The sequence below is a fragment of the Myxine glutinosa genome, chromosome 12, assembly GCF_964187855.1.
Source record: "Myxine glutinosa chromosome 12, kmMyxGlut1.1, whole genome shotgun sequence".
NCBI lineage: Eukaryota > Metazoa > Chordata > Myxini > Myxiniformes > Myxinidae > Myxine > Myxine glutinosa.
In genome coordinates this window covers 2,192,605-2,212,189 of record NC_136272.1, presented here as the reverse complement: position 1 = coordinate 2,212,189, position 19,585 = coordinate 2,192,605, and the positions used below count along the sequence as shown (strand labels likewise).

At 34.8% G+C, this 19,585-nt stretch overlaps 1 protein-coding gene across 3 annotated transcripts in view; it reads right to left on the bottom strand.

Moving 5' to 3' along the window:
* Nucleotides 1-19,585, bottom strand: part of LOC137438269 (uncharacterized) — an 84,239-nt gene that overhangs the window by 17,805 nt on the left and 46,849 nt on the right. Inside the window, exon 8 of one of the 3 annotated variants that reach the window (XM_078766394.1) lies at nt 8,766-9,841. The exons of the other annotated variants lie outside the window; for them this stretch is intronic. Within the exon in view, the coding sequence (XP_078622520.1) occupies nt 9,338-9,841 (504 nt within the window). The 3' untranslated portion in view covers nt 8,766-9,337. Of the gene's footprint in view, nt 1-8,765; nt 9,842-19,585 lie in introns of those variants that run through there. 3 annotated transcript variants of the gene reach the window in all.

Genomic DNA, 19,585 nt, shown 5'->3' with positions numbered 1-19,585 from the left:
ACTACAACCAGAGCAAAGCGACCAGGAGAAGTAGAAGGGAAAGATTATTACTACATTTCAATGGAGGAACATATGCGATTGAGGAACGAAGGTCAAATATTTGAGGAGGTCTCTCTTGGTTCTACAAAATATTCACATTGTAAGAGTGAGTTAAATAAAGTAAAATCTAATGGTCTTGGGATTTTAGAAACTAATCCTGAAGGAATGAGACAAATTATTAAACATTTGTGTGGTGATGGAGTTAAGATTTTATCATTCGGTTTTGATATCGATGAGGAGACTCAACACAAACGTATGAAAAGCAGAGATACAAGTATTAGTGAAGAAGAAATAACAACTCGTATTAATACCAATAAATAATTTGATGAAATATTTAAAGAAAAGGATTTATTTCAACACATTTACTATAATGATGAAGAAAAGGAAAATTTTCCCATTGACCTTTACAATTCATTAAATGATATTTTTCAATACTAAATGAATGCCGAAGAAAGAGAAAGAAAGTTTAAGGAACATTAACAATTAGTTTCAAAAGTTGTTAAACAACAGGAAGAGATAAAGAAGAAACGGAGACATAAACTAACTGGTGAAGAAGCCTTTGAAAGAAAACAAGAGAAATTTTTTAAACCGCTTTTAAAAACTCAACACCCTACAGTTCCCACGGTAGAATTTACTCCGAAAAAACTTCAAATGCTCAAAGATTTTAGTCAGATAACAAAACAAGAACTTGGAAAATTAGAATATAATGATGAAGAATTATTTCAGAAACTTGAGGAGGTAAATCAACCCCCTAATTATGTAGTGGAAGCTCTTCAAAAAGTTTCAAAAGTTGTTAAACAACAGGAAGAGATAAAGAAGAAACGGAGACAGAAACTAACTGGTGAAGAAGCCTTTGAAAGAAAACAAGAGAAATTTTTTAAACCGCTTTTAAAAACTCAACACCCTACAGTTCCCACGGTAGAATTTACTCCGAAAAAACTTCAAATGCTCAAAGATTTTAGTCAGATAACAAAACAAGAACTTGGAAAATTAGAATATAATGATGAAGAATTATTTCAGAAACTTGAGGAGGTAAATCAACCCCCTAATTATGTAGTGGAAGCTCTTCAAAACAATGAATATTTGGCAGATTCAAAAACCAGAGCAGGTCTCATTCCAACAGAAGAACCAGCAGTGTTCCATCTTGTGAAAGAAAAGGTATTGATATTTAATGATGAATTGATGTTCTTGAGTTCTACTCAACCAAATGTTAAATTAACTCCAAGATTAATGTTTCTTCTAACAAACCCCGGATTCAGCGGTTCAAAATATTTTGAGGAACCACTTGATATGGAAAGAGAGGAAGATAGGGTATATATTGAGTTGCTAAATGCACTTGATTATGGAGTTTCTGTTGCTGGTAAAAGTAAGAAGAATGAGAAGGAGAAACATATTATTGATGCTTTAAGTAAGCTTGGTTCAGGTGTTAGTTTTCTTCCAAATGACCCATCACAATTAGTTAATAGGCTATTATTGTTGTTAGGTAGTAAGAAGGCTGGAAACAACAATTGTTTTAATGAATCCTCAGCCATTTTAGATCAGTTGATGAATATGAAAATAATTAATAAATGTCAATACAAAGATATTTTATTAGATATTAAATAAGATGAGAAGCACAATTCTTAGTTTTAATTTCACAACGAGCGATTACACAGCTTCATTCCCTTACCCACTACAACTTGACCCCACAAAAGAATATGAGGCTTCTTTGTTTGCAATGGAAACTTACAATACCCTTTTTAATATCACAGAGAAAAACAACAAGTTTAGTTATAATCCAGGAAGTGGATATAAAACTATAACCGTTTCACCCAGAGCTTACGAGATTTCTCAAATATCTTCAGAAGTCTCTCGCCTTATGAAAGAAAAAGGTGATGAACCAAAAAATATGGTAATAGATATTCAAAAACACACTTCAAAATCAACGATTAAACTTAAAAATAATTATAAAGTTGATTTCACGATTGAAAATTCATTCAGAGAGCTATTGGGTTTCTCTTCAAAAAAGATTGAAACTAACGGGACGTTTTACAGTGATAATGTTATCCAAATATCCTCCGGTATAAATTCAGTATTAATTCATTGTGATTTGATTGATGGTGCTTATAACGATGGAATAAGAACAAATACAATATTTTCATTCAGTGCATACTCAACCCCGATTGGTTATAAATTTAATATGGAACCAAAAAATCTTGTCTATTTACCTGTGTCAGGAAAAACCATATACAGAGTAAATTTTAGGATAACCGACCAAGATAATCGTATGATATCCTTTAATGATGAAATTATATCCATCAGAATTCACCTACGTGAAGTTTTTCAATAAATAAATAATGGTTATTGTGAGAAAACACGAGTTGGGAAAATATAAAATAATTACAGGGGAGGGCATGTACCTTTCACCATACTATACAAGGTATGTGGGTAGAGGATACTATAAACCTAAGAGACAACGAGGTGTAGGTCATCAATTTCGAAATAAAGGAGATGGGATAATTGATACTCTAATGGGTATTGGTTCAACCATCCTTAAACATAAAGACCTAATTGGTTCAACTGCTTCTGCCGTGGGTTCAGTTGCGGGTGCTATAAAGAGTATAAAAGATGCTCAAAAGGAGTCTCATAAATTACAAGCAATCAAAGAAATAAAAAAAGGTAAAACTCAACTATCTTCACAAGAACGACAAAAAATCATTAAAATACTTGGGTCAGGGTTTCAACAATTTTAATGCTATATAAATACAAGTATGGAAGCGATTGATAGTATCTATGATTTGGATGATACGATTATCATTTCAAACTCCACTAAAAAGGAAGACTATTTTAAGGTAAATGCTATAACAGGAACAGACTGGAATTCAAACGGAACAAAAAGTTTTGAAATAAATAATCAACAAACTTACTTGAATATAGCTGATAGTTTCTTGCTGTGTAAATTTAAATTCACTAAGGCTGCGAATAATACTAATGCTACACTCGTAAATGATTTCTTCTGGAAAATGTTTGACAGTGTCCGCCTGTATATTGGAACACAAGAGGTTGAAGCGGTTGATTATGTCTCTGCTACATCTGAAATGATGAAATTTACACTATATTCGTTTAGTGATAGAATGGGTAAGGGAGCTGTTGAAGGTTTTATTCCTGATATGTCAACGGGAACAAATGCTGACCCCGGTTATAGTCAAAGGAAGTCAATGTATAATGATGAAACAAAAGCAGAGAATAGTTTTACCGTAGCAGTAGCTCTTAAAGGTATATTTGGATTTTATGATTATGATAAAGTTTTGTATGGGCTTAAAATTAGATTTCAACTACAAAGGAATGATAATGTAAATAGATTGCTTTTTGGGGCTCAAAATGCTTTTGGTGATAATAATAAATTTGTTATTAATGATCTGTGTTGGTATATTAGTGAATATACTCCTAATCTTAAAACGGAAGAGATGTTAAATAGAAGACTTAACTCAAAGAAACCACTAAATGTATCATACCTTAAAAGAAGATGTCAACACGTTAAACTGGAACACACTACCTACACTTGGAATTTAGGTGTTCTTCAAGGAAAGCCACGATACCTATGGCTCATTTTTAAGAAACCAGATGGAGATGAAGGCACTGATAAGAATAATGCGCTGAGTGATAATGCTAAGGTGAAACAACTTCGGGTTTCTCTTGATGGCACATTTTATCCGCGAGATAGATTGGAAATTGATTGGGAAAAAAATGATTATGCGGAAGCCTACAAGTCCTACCAAAAGGTGTGTGAAAGTAATGGTAATAATGATCCTATTTTGGATATGGTTGCGTTTCAAAAACTTTATACAATCTACGCAATTGACCTGAGTTCTCAAAAGGAAACTATAAAGTCTAATCGAGTGGATACTTCTCTATACATTGAAAGAGGGGAGAGTGAAGAGGTTAATGCATATTGTTTGCTTTTGGAGGAAACAGAATTACAGATTAATACAGATAATGGTGTTATGATTAATATCACATAGGTTTTTTCTCATAAATAAATGGTTGGGGTATATGTTAATCAAATCAATCTTAATAAATTAACATCTTGTATTCAAAATCAAAAGCCTTGTATTATTAATGTTAATACAATTCAAAGAAAAGGAGCTGTAAGAATTGATGTTTTACTCACACACACACACAAGTAAAAACACTAAATGATGTTGGATCTCTTAAAATTAAAATGACGAAACCTATGTTAAAGAAATATTCAATAGACGAGTCAAGAGGAGGATTTCTCCCGTTTCTAATTCCTTTATTTGCTGGTTTAAGTGCGGCGGGAGCATTGACTGGTGGTATTTCAGCAGCGGTAAAAACTGCTAACGAAAGGAAGGCACAACTAAAAGCTCAAAAAGAATTGGAAAGACATAACAAGGAGTTGGAGAAACAAATTAGTGGAAGTGGTGTAATTGTAGATTTTGCTCAAAAACCTGAAAGTCTACCTGATAAAGCTAGATTGTTGGTTGGAGATATGCTTTCCTCTATCGCTCAAGCGGGTGTTAAACTAACTAAACGGGGTAATGGATTGTATCTTTCTCATAAATAAATGGATAAATGGTTTAAACAATTTGGAAAGAATACAACGTCAAATATAGAACTAGCTAAGTATTGTAAAACACTAAAAATTGATAATGTGGTTATTTGTATGAGAGATGAATTAATACATATAAATAAGAATGCAAAGAATATTATTATGAATTTAGACACACAGAATGGTTCTCATTGGGTTTGTATTCATAATAGTCAGGATAAATATTATTTTGATAGTTATGGTATGCCACCGCCTGTTGAAGTAATACAATTCTTACAGAATGGTGTTTATCAAACATTTCAAGTTCAAGAAATTAATTCTAAATGTTGTGGTCAATTATGTTTATATGTATTATTTCAACTCAACAATAATGAAAATTTTTATGATATCATTTTTAATCTAATATAAATGACTTATGTTGGAAAAGATGGTACTATCTTTGGAAAATCCTCTCAGGATATTGATTTATCAAATTATTATACAAAGGCACAGGCTGAACGACAAAAATATAGTGTAAGTAAAAATATTAATATGAAGAATACTTATAAATTAATCAATTATCCAAACCCTACAGATGCGAATGACTTAATTAGATTAAGTGATTTATCACAATATATATTTTTAAAGAAAACAGCACGTTTTGTTAAACAAGTAAAATTTACAACCACAACACCTGGTTATACTGACCATACACCTTTCCTCATTGAATTTAACTACCTGCTTACAATTGAATTTTATAAAGAAGGACATATAGTTAATATGCGAATTAATAAATGGGGGTATGATATGCCTGATTTAGGGTATAATTGGTCTTTTTCAATAAACATAGTAGACCTACATGATTTTAATCAGTCTCGTAAAGAAGAATATTATCCACTTGGTGAGGATAAGGATTTATGTGGAAGTACAATTAATAAACAACAAATACATGGTTTTAAGAAAAGAAAAATATATGATAGTATAGCGATGGTTAGCATGACAAAGAAGGAAGGTCATGAGATAAGGATAGAAAGCCAAAGAATACAAACCAATTTGGTAGTGGGAAGATGGGGTGGTATTACCTGTCATAATATTAATCTCACATATATTTCTGATACATAAATGGCAGGAAGAAGACTACAAGAGAATTATAATTTTTGTATTCAAGGATACCGACAAGAAAAGGGTGCTCGGTATTACATACCTTATGATGTGGAGCATATACATGGGAATTTTGTCATTAAAAACTGGCCTTATACTGATATTGTTAAACCCACAAATAGAGACTTGTTTAAAATATTAAATAAAAATGAACTTCTCAAAGTTATGAAATATAAAACTCTTTTAGAAATCGTCAACAAATCTTATTGGTATCCTATTATGAGAAAAATAATTATAGATACAAGAATATTTCAAAATCCAGATGAGTATATGTATAATATTCTTTGGGGCTCAAGCTCAAGGGTAGCAAGGGATGAGGAAGGAGTTAAAGAAGAGAAGGAGGAAAGAGAGAAGGAGGAGAAGGAGGAAAGAGAGAAGGAGGAGAAGGAGGAAAGGGAGAAAAAGAAGGAGGAAAGGGAGAAAAAGGAGGAGGAAAGGGAGAAAAAGGAGAGGGAGAAAAAGGAGAAGGAGGAGAGGGAGAAAAAGGAGAGGGAGGAAAGGGAGAAAAGAGAGAAGGAAGAGAGGGAGAAAAAGGAGGAGGAAAGGGAAAAAAAGGAGAGGGAGGAAAGGGAGAAAAGAGAGGAGGAGAGGGAGGAAAGGGAGAAAAGAGAGAAGGAGGAGAGGGAGAAAAGAGAGAGGGAGGAAAAATATAAAAAGATGGAAATCAGTGAGATTAATAAAAGATTGAAGGTATTACAGCAAATAAATCAAACTCAACGCACTGAGGAGGAAAATAAAGAAATGAAAAGTCTAATGGAAATATTATTTTCAAGAATAACGGCGTCAATGTCTTCACTTTCAGGGAGGAGATTTAAACGAGAAAGTGGGGATAAAGAAGAAGAAGAAGGAAAAGATTATGTGGTTTATGATGTCGGTGTAATTGACTTTAGATAGTTTTATTTGTAAATAAATGGAGGAGAGAGTGAAGGCATTCCTTAGGATTCTTTATGTTTTAAAAATTAAGATAGAAATGTATATGTTGAAAACCAAAAAGGTTTTGATCCTCTGTCGGAATTTTTCTGATAAATAAATATGAGTTATTGTCTCAAATGTAAAAAGAAAACTAAATCTAAAAATATCTCTTATGTTAAAGCTAAAAATAATAGAGTTTATCAAAAAGGAATATGTCAAGTGTGTGGCTCTAAAAAGTGCCAATTCATCTCTCCTAAAAGAGGAGGAGACATACAAAGGTTTCTCTCAGGAAGTAAATTTACAACAACTGGAATTCCAGGGGAATTACATCTACCTGGATATTCGTTCTGTGGTCCAGGAACAAACCTAGATAAAAGATTAGATGAGGCTGACAATCCTAAACCTTGGTCCAGACCTATAAATAGGGTTGATGAAGTGTGTATGAAGCATGACATTGCTTATGGGAATACCACTACATTGGATGAAAAACATGAAGCAGACAGAGAAATGTTATATAATTTGTCTTTGATACAAAATCCTACATTGAGAGAGAAAGTTGATAGGTTTATTGTTAAAAAAATGATAAGTGTCAAATTGAAACTTGGTCTTGGTTATTCACCCTCAAAAAACTATTAGACTCCAATGATGTTATCAAGACTGAGGAGCTTTTGGCTAATGAATTACACAAACCTATAATCACAAAGTTTAAAAGAAGGAAAGTTTATTCTAAATACACCGACCACATATGGTCCGCTGATTTAATTGAATTGAATAATGACAGGGGATACAGGTAGGCTTTAACCGTTATTGATTTGAGGAGTAGATTTGCCTGGGTTGTTCCGTTGAAAAACAAGAGAGGTAATACTTTAATGTTAGCCTTTAAGCTAATATTTGATAGGGATAAAAGGAAACCAAAAAAGTTATGGACTGATGAGGGAACAGAGTTCTATAACAAAATATTTATGAAATTTCTTAAAGGGGAGGGTATTAAATTATACAGCACCTTTAATGAAGGAAAAGCAGTTGTTATTGAGCGTTTTAATCGCACTTTGAAAGAGAGACTATATAAAAAATTCACACAACTCGGTTCTCAAAAATGGGTGTATTTAATTCAGGATATTGTAGATAATTACAATAATACAGTTCATTCATCAACAAAATCAAAACCATCGGAAACATTTACAAAATTAGAATATGAAAAGGAGATTAATTTGAGAAAGCCCAAGTTCAAAGTTGGTGATATTGTAAGAATATACAGATGGAAAAGCCATTTTGAGAAAGGTTATACACAAAAATGGACTCGTGAATTATTTAAAATCATTGATGTAATGGATACAGTCCCTTGGACCTACAAATTATATGATTTAAATGGAGAAGAAATCTTGGGTTCATTTTACTCACAAGAATTACAAAAAACACAAGTAAGCAGTTAATACCCTTGAAAATAATAAATAAATAAATAAAATGTAATGGGGATACGTTTTTAAATCTGTGAACCCCAAACACAGAATCCCACAACTTTTTAGTTGGGGCTTAACTTTTGTGTGTGTATAATGGTGATACGTTTTTAAATCTGTGAACCCCAAACACAGAATCCCACAACTTTTTAGTTGGGGCTTAACTTTTGTGTGTGTATAATGGGGATACGTTTTTAAATCTGTGAACCCCAAACACAGAATCCCACAACTTTTCAGTTGGGGCTTAACTTTTGTGTGTGTGTGTATGTGTGAGTGAGTCATAATAATATACAAACCCTAACCCAACCCCATCCCTAACCCAACCCCATCCCTAACCCAAACCCATCTCTAACCCAAACCCATCCCTAACCCAACCCCATCCCTAACCCAGCCCCATCCCTAACCCAACCCCATCCCCAACCCAACCCCATCCCTAACCCAACCCCATCCCTAACCCAACCCCATCCCCAACCCCATCCCTAACCCAACCCATCCCTAACCCTCACATTCAAAATCCCATCCCTAACCCAACCCCATCCCTAACCCAAGCCCAACCCTAACCCTCACATTCAAAATCCCACCCTAACCCAACCCCATCCCTAACCCAACCCCATCCCTAACCCAACCCCATCCCTAACCCAACCCCAACCCCATCCCTAACCCTCACATTCAAAATCCCACCCTAACCCTAACATAATCTTTTTTTCTTCTTCTTTTTTAAATACGTATTTCATTTTTTTTTCCTCCTCTTCTTCCAATTCTGTCTTTCAAGGCTTTCAAGTTTGAAGAAGTAGAAATGGGAAGAAAGAATTTTCCAGCATTTTCTTCCTCGAACTTTCTTGATATTGCTTAAATCAAGCGTCATTAAACAAAGAACATTGTTCATTGCTTTAGAATGCAAAGAGTCTCCAAGATGGACCCCACAGGTAGAGTCTCCAAAATAAAACCAACTTTCCAAGTTCCCAAGGTATAACCACATTCCTGTTGAGCCTCCAAGATAGGTATCACATTCCGAGTCATCAAAACAAAACCCCCATTCCGAGTCTCCAAAAATATAACCATCTTTCCAAGTCTCCAAGGTAGAACCACAATTTTCAGAAATATTGGGGGTTTCCGTGATAAGTCTCACATAGTATAACTGCGGACCATCAGGGAAAACTTCCCTTTCCCAATTTTTTAGGGTTTCTATGATGTGTCTCACATAGTATAACTGCGGACCATCAGGGAGAACTCTCCTTGCTCAATTTTTTAGGGTTTCTATGATGTGTCTCACATAGTATAACTGCGGACCATCAGGGAGAATTCCCGTTTCCCAATTTTTTAGGGTTTCTATGATGTGTCTCACATAGTATAACTGCGGACCATCAGGGAGAACTCTCCTTGCCCAATTTTTTAGGGTTTCTATGATGTGTCTCACATAGTATAACTGCGGACCATCAGGGAGAATTCCCGTTTCCCAATTTTCAGAAATTTGTGGGTCTCCAATGTATGACTTGTATTCTGACTCATCAAGGTAGAACTTGTTCAGTGGGTTTTGTTTTGATAACTCACAACAAGTATCATCATGGTAAAACTCTTTTTCAGGATTTTGTGGATCTACAAGGTATAACTCTTTGACTGGATCATCAAGGTAGAACTCGTTCTGGGGGTCTTGGTTGTTCAAAAAGTCTTCAAACAAAAAAATAACTTCATCCCAAGTTGTGTTAAAAGCAGAATTTTCATTTCGTATCTCAGATACAATTTCCTGTGAAAGAAAATAACAATGTATTAATTTAATACAATATTTTTATTTGTATAAATCAAGCTCTATGAATATTAAAATTAACTTTGTTAACTCTTACACGAGTCTCACCTAAAAAAAATTAAAAAATTAAAAAAAAATTAAATAAATAATTAATTAAATAAATAAATAAATAAACAAACTTACCTCCATTGATAAGAGGTTCGAGTCCAGTTCATCAATCGGAAGGTTGAGTTCTACACAGGTAGTAGGACTCCAAGGAATAGCAAAGTTATCCCATTCCATTTCGGCATAGTAGTCCATTCTCAAGTGAAGCAGAAAGCGTGTTTGAAAAAGCCTGTGTGGTCGGTGCCTTTTATAAGAAGGGCTGGGTGTGTGTCATTTCCTGTGGAAATTCCCTGGGCAAACCTGGGCGTGTCTTAACTGGAAATGATGTGATGGAAATTCCCTGAAAATGATGTAATGTATTACCTGGAAATGATACAATGCTGAAGAGTTTATAAAGTGGGTGGGACTTAACAAAGTGGGTGGGGCCTAGCAGAAGTGGGCGGGGCTTAGCAAAAGTGGGCGGGGCCTAGTAAAATGTGGGCGGAACTTACCAAAAGTGGGCGGAGCTTACCAAAAAGTGGGCGGCGCTGGAGGCGCTCAGACAATAACATTGAGGGAGGTTTATCATTTTATTTTAGCTCAGTTAAAATATCTTGAGAAAGAACCAAACTCAAACATATTTTTTGTTAATGTATTAGACGGTGAGGAGAGTTGTAGGAGAATTAAATTATTTCCCACACATAAACAAATATTTGTAGGGTCGTTGTTTGAGTGGGTCAAAGATGATTCACCAGATGATATTAAGAGTAAAAGGTTAAAAGGTCCATAAGGTCAGAAGGATCACAGGTTCACACAGAAGGACCATTGTTTAAGTGGTCTAATGAATAAGGATAACATGTCAAAAGGTTAGAAGGTTCGTAAAGAACAGGGTGAGAGAAATAGAGGTGTTTAGGGGCAATGAGGGAATGGAAAAATTAACATGTAAGTGAATGGGGATTTGGGGTGTCCCAGAACCAACATTATTACACTACTTACAGCACATTTAATGAAGGAAAAGCAGTTGTTATTGAGCGTTTTAATCGCACTTTGAAAGAGAGGTTATATAAAAAATTCACACAAGTCGGTTCTCAATAATGGGTATTAGAAATTCAGGATATTGTTGATAATTATAACAATGTGGTACATTCATCGACTGAAGAAAAACCGTCAGAAATAGTTACAAAATTAGTATATGAAAAGGAGATTAATTTGAGAAAACTAAAGTTCAAAGTTGGCGATGTTGTAAGAATATACAGATGGAAAAGTCATTTTGAGAAGGGTTATACAAAGAGATGGACTAATGAGCTTTTTAAAATCGTTGAGGTAACGGATACAGTACCTTGGACTTATAAGTTATATGATTTACATGGAGAAGAAATCTTGGGGTCATTTTATTCACAAGAGTTACAAAAGACAAAACTTGGCGAATAAATTATTTTAAAAATTGATCTTTAGTATTACGAAACATTGCGTTATTAAAATAAGTAATGCTTTTTTACGCTCGATCAAAACATCCAAACAAGTTTAAAGCCCTGTTTGAATTGTTATATAATAACATGAATACCGTTTGTTTCACGATAACTGCCGAAGGTTTACATCTTGAAACGTATACGACACAAAACATACTGATCAAAGTTATATTACCCTGCGATTGTTTCGAGGAATATTATTACAACCATACGGATATGCTTCACATTGGACTTGGATTACACATTACACAGTTTTTCAAATGTATCAAAAGTAAAGCAGAGCTCGTTTTTAAAATGGAAACACCCCTTGAATTTATCGTTGATGTGAAGTCGTTGGTCGATAATTCTAGCATGCGGCTTGGGATTAATATAGAATCTGTTCAAAATATAATTCCCGCAAATATTCAAACGTATCAAACGGTGCAACCCCTATTTCACCATCAAGTTTTAATTCGCTTTGTCAATCATTTAAAACACCAACCATCGAAATAAAATGTAGTAATAATACTCTTTCTTTTATTTTTGAGATGGCACATATGGCAAAAAAAGATTGTTTCTTTCACTAATTCAGAAACAGAAATAGAGGAGGATGAGGAGGGGATAACTAATAAATCAGATCATCACAGTTATTTTAAATCAGAACAATTTACGCGTATTGGGAAACTTGGTTCTATTTCAAGTAATCCTATTGCAATTCATACAGAAATGAATGAGAATAATATCCCCAAACCATTATTTTTATGTTGTTATAGCGTTGTAGGCACGGTAAAAATGTTTATTGACCCAATTGAAGGTAATTAATAATTTCTTTATATTAAAATGGCAAGAAAACTACTTCAGGAGAATTATAATTTTTGTATTCAAGGATACTTGCAAGAAAAGGGGGCAAAATTTTTAATTCCTTATGAATTGGAACATAAACAGGGAAAGTTTGTAATCAAGGATTGGCCATATACAGATATTGTAAAACCTACAACTAGAGATCTGCTTAAAATACGAAATAAAAATGAACTCAGAGTTATGAAATATAAAAGTCTTTTAGAAGATGTCAACAAATCCCATTGGTACCCTATTGTGAGAAAAATAATTATAAATACAAGAATAGCTCAAAATCCAGATGAATATATGTATAATGTACTCTGGGGAGATGCTTTAAGGGTTAAAAGGGATGAGAAAGAGAGGGAGAAAGAAGGAGAGGGAGGAGAAGGAGGAAAGGGAATGGGAGGAATGGGAGAAGATGAAGGAGGACTTGGAGAAGATTAATGAGGAGGTAAGTAAAGTAAGGAAAGCAAATATAGCAAAGGAAGAGGTGACGGCAAGTGAAAGGGGGGTATCAGTAATAGAGGAGGGATACAGGGGAAGGGTGCCGCCAGAGCACCACACAACATGGACATTTGGGGCAATAGAGGAAGAGGCAGTAGGAGTAGCAAGAGCAGTAGTAGGGGCAACAAAGGAAGAGGAGGAGAGGTCAGCAAAGGCAACAAAGGTAGCAGAGTTGGCAGCAATGGTAGCAAAGGAAGCAGGGGCAAGGATAGCAAGGTCAACAAAGGAAGAGGAGGAAGTAGAAGCAACAAAGGAAGAGGTGGTAAGGGCGGCAAGGGATTAGGCATCCCCCTCTCTTCATCTAGGTCTTCCAAGTTTAATGAAAAGAACCAATTATAACCCAAATCAGGCATATCATAGCCCCATTTATTAATTATCATATTAACTATAGGTCCTTCTTTATAAAAGTTAAATGAAAGTCGGGAGTTAAATTTAATAAGAAAAGGTGTATGGTCTGGAGAACTGGGTGTTGTGACTGTAAAGTCTACTTGTATACTAAAGCCTCTATTATTTTTTTGCTAAATCACTATCTCACCAAGTCATTGTTATCCGTGGGACTCGGAAAATTGATTAATTTATAACTATTTTTCATATTAAGATTTTTAGTTATATCATATTTCTGTCGTTCAACCTGTGCTTTTGTATAATAATTTGATAAATCAACAGTCGTCTCTTGAGATCCCCTAAAGATAGAACCGTCTTTTCCAACGTAGGTCATTTTAAATAAGAGTAAAAATAATATCAGAAAACTTTTCATTATTGTTGAGGTGAAATAATACGTATAAACATAATTGCCCACAACATTTAGAATTTACTTCTTGGACCTGAAATGTTTGATAACCACCATGCTGCAAGAAGTCTTTTACTTCAAGAGGCGGTGGAAGCCCATAACTATCGAAATAATATTTATCCCGGCTATTATGAATGCAAGTCCAATGAGTACCATTCCCACTATTATCTTCTAAATTAATTATAATATTCTTTGTATTTTTAGGCAACTTTGGTAATTCATCCCTCATACAAATACTTACGTTATCGAGTTTTAGCTGTTTACAATATTTACCGAGTTCTATATTTGATGTTGTATTCTTTCCAAAATGTTTAAACCACTCCTCCATTTTATTTTCAAAAATACATTTTCTTTTTATTTAGGAGAAAGATATAACCCATTACCCCTTTTAGTTAGTTTGACACCCGCCTGTGCGATAGAAGAAAGCATATCTCCGACAAACGATCTCGCCCTATCAGGCAGACTTTCAAGCCTTTCAGCAAAATCTACAATTACCCCACTTCCACTAACTTCTTTCTCCAATGCCTTGTTATGTCTTTCCTTTTCCTTTTGGACTGCTAGTTGAGCTTTCCTTTCATTAGCAGCTTTTACCGCTGCTGAAATACCACTCGTCGCCGCCCCCGCTGCACCTATAGCTCTGGTAATTAGGGGGATTATGGCTAGAAGTGGAGGAAATCCTCCATTTATTTCCTTTAGTGAATATTTCTTCGACATAGGTTTTGACATTTTTAAACTAAGTGAACCGTCACTATTTAGTTTTTCCTCCTGCACTTTTGTGAGCAAAACACTAATTCTCATATCACCCTTTCTTTGAATTATACAAACATTAATCGTACAAGGTTTTTTATTTTGAATACAAGATGATAGTTTATCACGGTTGATTTGATTAATATATACGTCAGTTGTTACTTTACTCATTTTATTATGAAAAGATGTTTTTCCTAGTTATATGAGAAAAAAATCTACAATATCCCCGAAACATACAAATTTTCTATTTATTATGAAAATAAATTTTCTATTTATTACTTAGGTGATATTAGTCATAACACCATTATCCGTATTAATCTGTAGTTCTGTTTCTTCCAAGAGCAAACAATATGCATTAAGTTCTTCACTCCTCTTTCAATGTATAGGGAAGTATCCACTCTATTAGACTTTATAGTTTCCTTTTGAGCACTCAGGTCAATCGCATAGATTGTATATAGACTTTTAAACCCCGCCATATCCAAAATGGGATCCATATTACCGTTGCTTTCACACACCTTTTGGTAAGACTTGTAGGCTTCGGCATAATCATTATTTTCCCAATTAATTTCCAATCTATCTCGTGGGTAAAATGTGCCATCTAGAGAAACCCGAAGTTGTTTTACCTTAGCATTATCACACAACATGTTATTCTTATCAGTAGCAGTATCTCCATCTGTTTTTTTTTTTAAAATGAGCCACAGGTACCGAGGTTTTCCTTCGAGAACACCCAAATTCCACGTGTAAGTGGTTTGGCTAAGTTTAATGTGTTGACATCTTCTTTTAAGGTATGATACTGTTGCAGATATGAGGATTGTATTTTTTTTATGGTATTGTATTGTAGTAAATTGTTGTGAATTATTGCTTAAGTCTGGACCCTCCTGCCTCCAGTGTTGTATAAAGGTCAAAGGGCGTTCCCGTAGTTAGTTCCATAAAGCATACACGTTAGCCAATCATAGATTTCCCCCTGGTTGATAGTTAGATCCTTATTATGTGTGTTAGGGTAAGGCTGTGTCTCCCATTAATTTAAATACTCCATTGCACCAAGTGAAATAAGAGTAGATCCCCTTTCATTTCATTTCAATGGCCAACTGCATTTTGGGCAGTTTTCTTCAACCACCATTGGCCACGAGGCAAGGTTGGGGAAGAAGGGCGGGTCTGGACCTCGTCATCAAGGGTGGAGCCAGAGGGCTGTGCCCACCAATCAGGGCCGAAGGAGCTCACCGATGGGCGTGTCCGGGAGGCCGGCGGCTTGATTTGCCCGCGGCGATATAAAGGAGTGTGCGCGGAAGCCGTAAAGGAGGTCCATGACAAGAGTGGCGGCGAAGAGATCACCGAGAAGAGAGTTGAGTAAGGGATCCCTGAAGAGAGCAGCTTGAGCCACCGCAGCTGCATCAACAGCAGCTTGAGCCACCGAAACTGCAGCCACAGCAGCTTGGGGCCTGGACGGACGTTTTGAGCAGGACCGAAAAGGAACGGCGGCTGCCAAACGCGCCGATCGTGCTGCGGTATCCGTGGACCGGCCTCCCCCCTCCAAGCCATCCACCTCCGCCATTCCTATCATCATTCCCCGTGTGAGTCGTCTTCGTTTGTTCTGTCTTGGGTATTTAATTAAGTTTGTATAAGCTAGGTTGCACTGTGTCTAAAATCTTCTGTAAATTATTTTATTATCTTTCCTTCTCCTTGGTTTTTTTGAGCCTGTACATAGCAAATAAATTATATTCGTATTTCCAACCTTTTTGTCTTCTTCTTCACATCCGTGTCGCCTTAGTCTTTTCCCTATTGAATATCTGTGGCGCGATCCGGCCAACGTTCGGGGATCGGGTTAGTCGGGGTAACTGTTAGGCCGCGGTGCCATCCGCTCGGCAAACCAACATCCTTAACCGCGGGCCGTAACAATACATTTAGCGGGGTGAGTTAAGTCTTCTATTCAACATCTCTTCCGTTTTAAGACTAGGAGTATATTCGCTGATATACCAACACAGATCATTAATAACAAATTTATTATCATCAGCGAGAGCATTAGCAACCCCAAAAAACAATCTATTTTCATTAGCATTCCTGTGTAGTTGAAATCTAATTTTTAGACCGTATATAACTTTATCATAATCACAAAATCCAAATATACCTTTAAGGGGTACAGCTACGGTAAAACTATTCTCCGTTTTTGCCTCATCATTATACATTAACTTCCTTTGAGTATAACCGTGATCTTCGGTTGTTCCCTTTGACATATTGGGAATAAAACCTTCAGCAGTTCCCTTACCCCATCTATCACTATGCGAATATAATGTGAATTTCATCATTTCAGATGTAGCAGAGGCATAATCAACCGCTTCTACTTCTCGTGTTCCAACATACAAACGAATACTATCAAACATTTTCCAGAAGAAATCATTTACGAGTGTAACGTTTGTGTCAGCTGCAGTCTTCGTGAATGTAAATTTACATAACAAGAAACTATCGGCTAGGTTCAAGTAGGTTTGTTGATTATTTATCTCAAAACCTTTTGTACTAGGTGTATTCCAATCTGTTCCTGTTACGGCATTTACCTTATAATAATCTTCTTTTTTTAGTTGAGTTTGAGATGATGATAGTATCATACAAATCATACATATTGTCAATCGCCTCCATTCTTTATATATAACAATAAAAAATATAATAAATAAATTTATTATATTTACATGTAATACTAATAAAATATTTAAAACTTTTGAAAACCCGACCCAAGTATTTCAATTATTCTTCGTCGTTCTTGTGGAGTTATTTCAGTTTTACCTTTTTTTATTTATTTGATCGCTTGTAATTTATGAGACTCCTTTTGAGCGTCTTTCATACTCTTCACAGCACCCGCTACATTTCCCACGGCAGAAGTGGTTGAACCAATTAGGTCTTTATGTTTAAGAATAGTTGAACCGATACCCATTAGAGTATCAATTATCCCATCTCCTTTATTTCTAAATTGATCTCCTACACCACGTTCTCTCGTAGGCTTATAGTATCCTCTCCCAAGAAACATACCTTCACCCTTATAGTAGGGTGAAAGGCACATACCTTGACCCTTATAGCACGGTTAAAGATACATACCTTCCCCAATCCCATTCCCAGCTGTTTTACTAACACCTTTTGTATCTTTAGTAATAATTTTATATTTTCTTAACTCATATTTTCATACAACAACCATCGTGTTTTTATTCCAAGTAGAATAAAAAACTTTTAACATTTTAGTTTTAATTTTTCAATTTATCCACTTTGATTTTACGTTCTAGTCATGAATAATTAGTGTGTGGCGGCCAAAACAATTTTTCAAAACGTAATTTATCTTTCATTGAAAATTTTTATGGAATTAAAAATTCTCCGCTCTATGTTAACATAACCTCTCCTCTTTCCCGAGTAAATACAAGACCTATTTCTCCAAACGCTAACTCTTGGTAAGTTTTCTTTTTATCTTGATCACTCGTGTTAAAACTACATTCTAGAAAAAACAGGTGGATGTTCATTTATTAATTAGTTTATAGTTATTATATAATTTTTCCAAATATTTGTTGAAGAACTTCACGTAGCTGATCTGCAGTTGATTGTTGAACAACTTCACGTAGGTGAATTCTGATGGATATAATTTCACCATTGAAAGAAACCATATGGTGATCCTGATCGGTTATCTTAAAATTTACTTTAGAAATGGTTTTTCCTGACACGGGTAAATAGGTGAGATTCTTGGCTCCATAATGAATTTATATCCTGGCGGAGTCGAGTGAGTGCTGAATGAAAATATTGTATTTGTTTTTACTCCATCGTCATGAGCACCATCAACCAAATCACAGTGAATTACTATTGAATTTATGCCTGAGGATACGTCAACGATGTTATCACTGTAAAACGTATTATTATACTCAAGCCTTTTTGCGGAGAAACCTAACATCTCTCAGAATGAATTAGTAATCGTGAAATCTATTTTATAATTATTTTTAAGTCTAATAGTTGATTTTGATGTGTTTTTGAGTATCTATTTCGATATTTTTTGGTTCATCACCTTTTTCTTTCATAACACAAGAAATTTCTGAACATAGTACAGGTATCTCGTAAGCTCCAGGGGGTACTTCTATAGTTTTATACCCAGTTCCCGGATTATAACTAAACTTGTTATTCTTTTCTGTGATATTCAACAAGGTATTATAGGTTTCCATAGACAATAACACCGCTTCATATTCTTTTGTGGGATCAAGTTGTATCGGGTATTGGAATGGTGCCGTGTGATCACTCGTTGTAAAATCAAATCTAAGAGGATAGCTTCTCATTTTGTTGTATGTGAGATAAAAGATCTTTGTATTGACATTTATTAATTATTTTCATATTCATCAACTGATCTAGAATGGCTTATATTTCATTAAAACAATTGTTGTTTCCCGCCTCCTTACTGCCTAACAGCAGTAATAGTCTATCAACTAATTGTCATGAGTCACTCGGAAGAAAACTAACGCCCGAACCAAGCTTACTTAAAGCATTAAGAATATCTTTTTCCTATTCATTCTTCTTACTTTTACCGGCAACAGAAACGTGATAATCAAGCAAGTGTAGTACATCAATATATACCTTATCTTCCACATTTTCCATATGAAGCGGTTCATCAAAATATTTTGAATTGGTATATCCATCTTTTGTGAGAAGAAACGTTAATCTGGGGGTTAATGTAATTGGTGATAGGTTAGAATTTAAGAATAACAAATTATCATTAAATATATATACCTTTTCTCTAACAAGATAAAACGTTGCTGGTTCTTCTGTTGGAGTGAGACCCGTTTTGGTTTTTGAATCCACCGAATATTCATTGTTTTGAAGAGCTTGCACAACATAATCAGGAGGATGATTTCTCTCATCAAGTTGTTGGAATGTGTCTTCATTATCAGATTTTAATGCTTCTATATCTCTAAGCTCTTACACTGTCATTTGACTAAAATCTTTTATCATTTGAAGTTTTTTCGGAGTATATTCTATCGCAGGAAGTTGAAACGAAACTGCCTTTTGTTCGGCAGATTTTAAAAGAGGTTTAAAAAAAACTTCTCTTGTTTTCTTTCAAATATTTCTTCACCTGTTAGTTTCTGCCTCCGCTTCTTCTTTATCTCTTCTTCTTGATTAACAACTTTTGAAAGTAATTGTTGATGTTCCTTCAATTTTCTTGCTCGTTCTTCAGCATTCATTTTATTTATGCAAATAAATTATTAGTTATTATATAATCTTCTTTAACAACGATATATTTATATTTTTCAGTCGTATGTTTCATATGACCCTCAAATTCCTTTTTATTACATAATGTAGAACAATTATCCCTCCAAA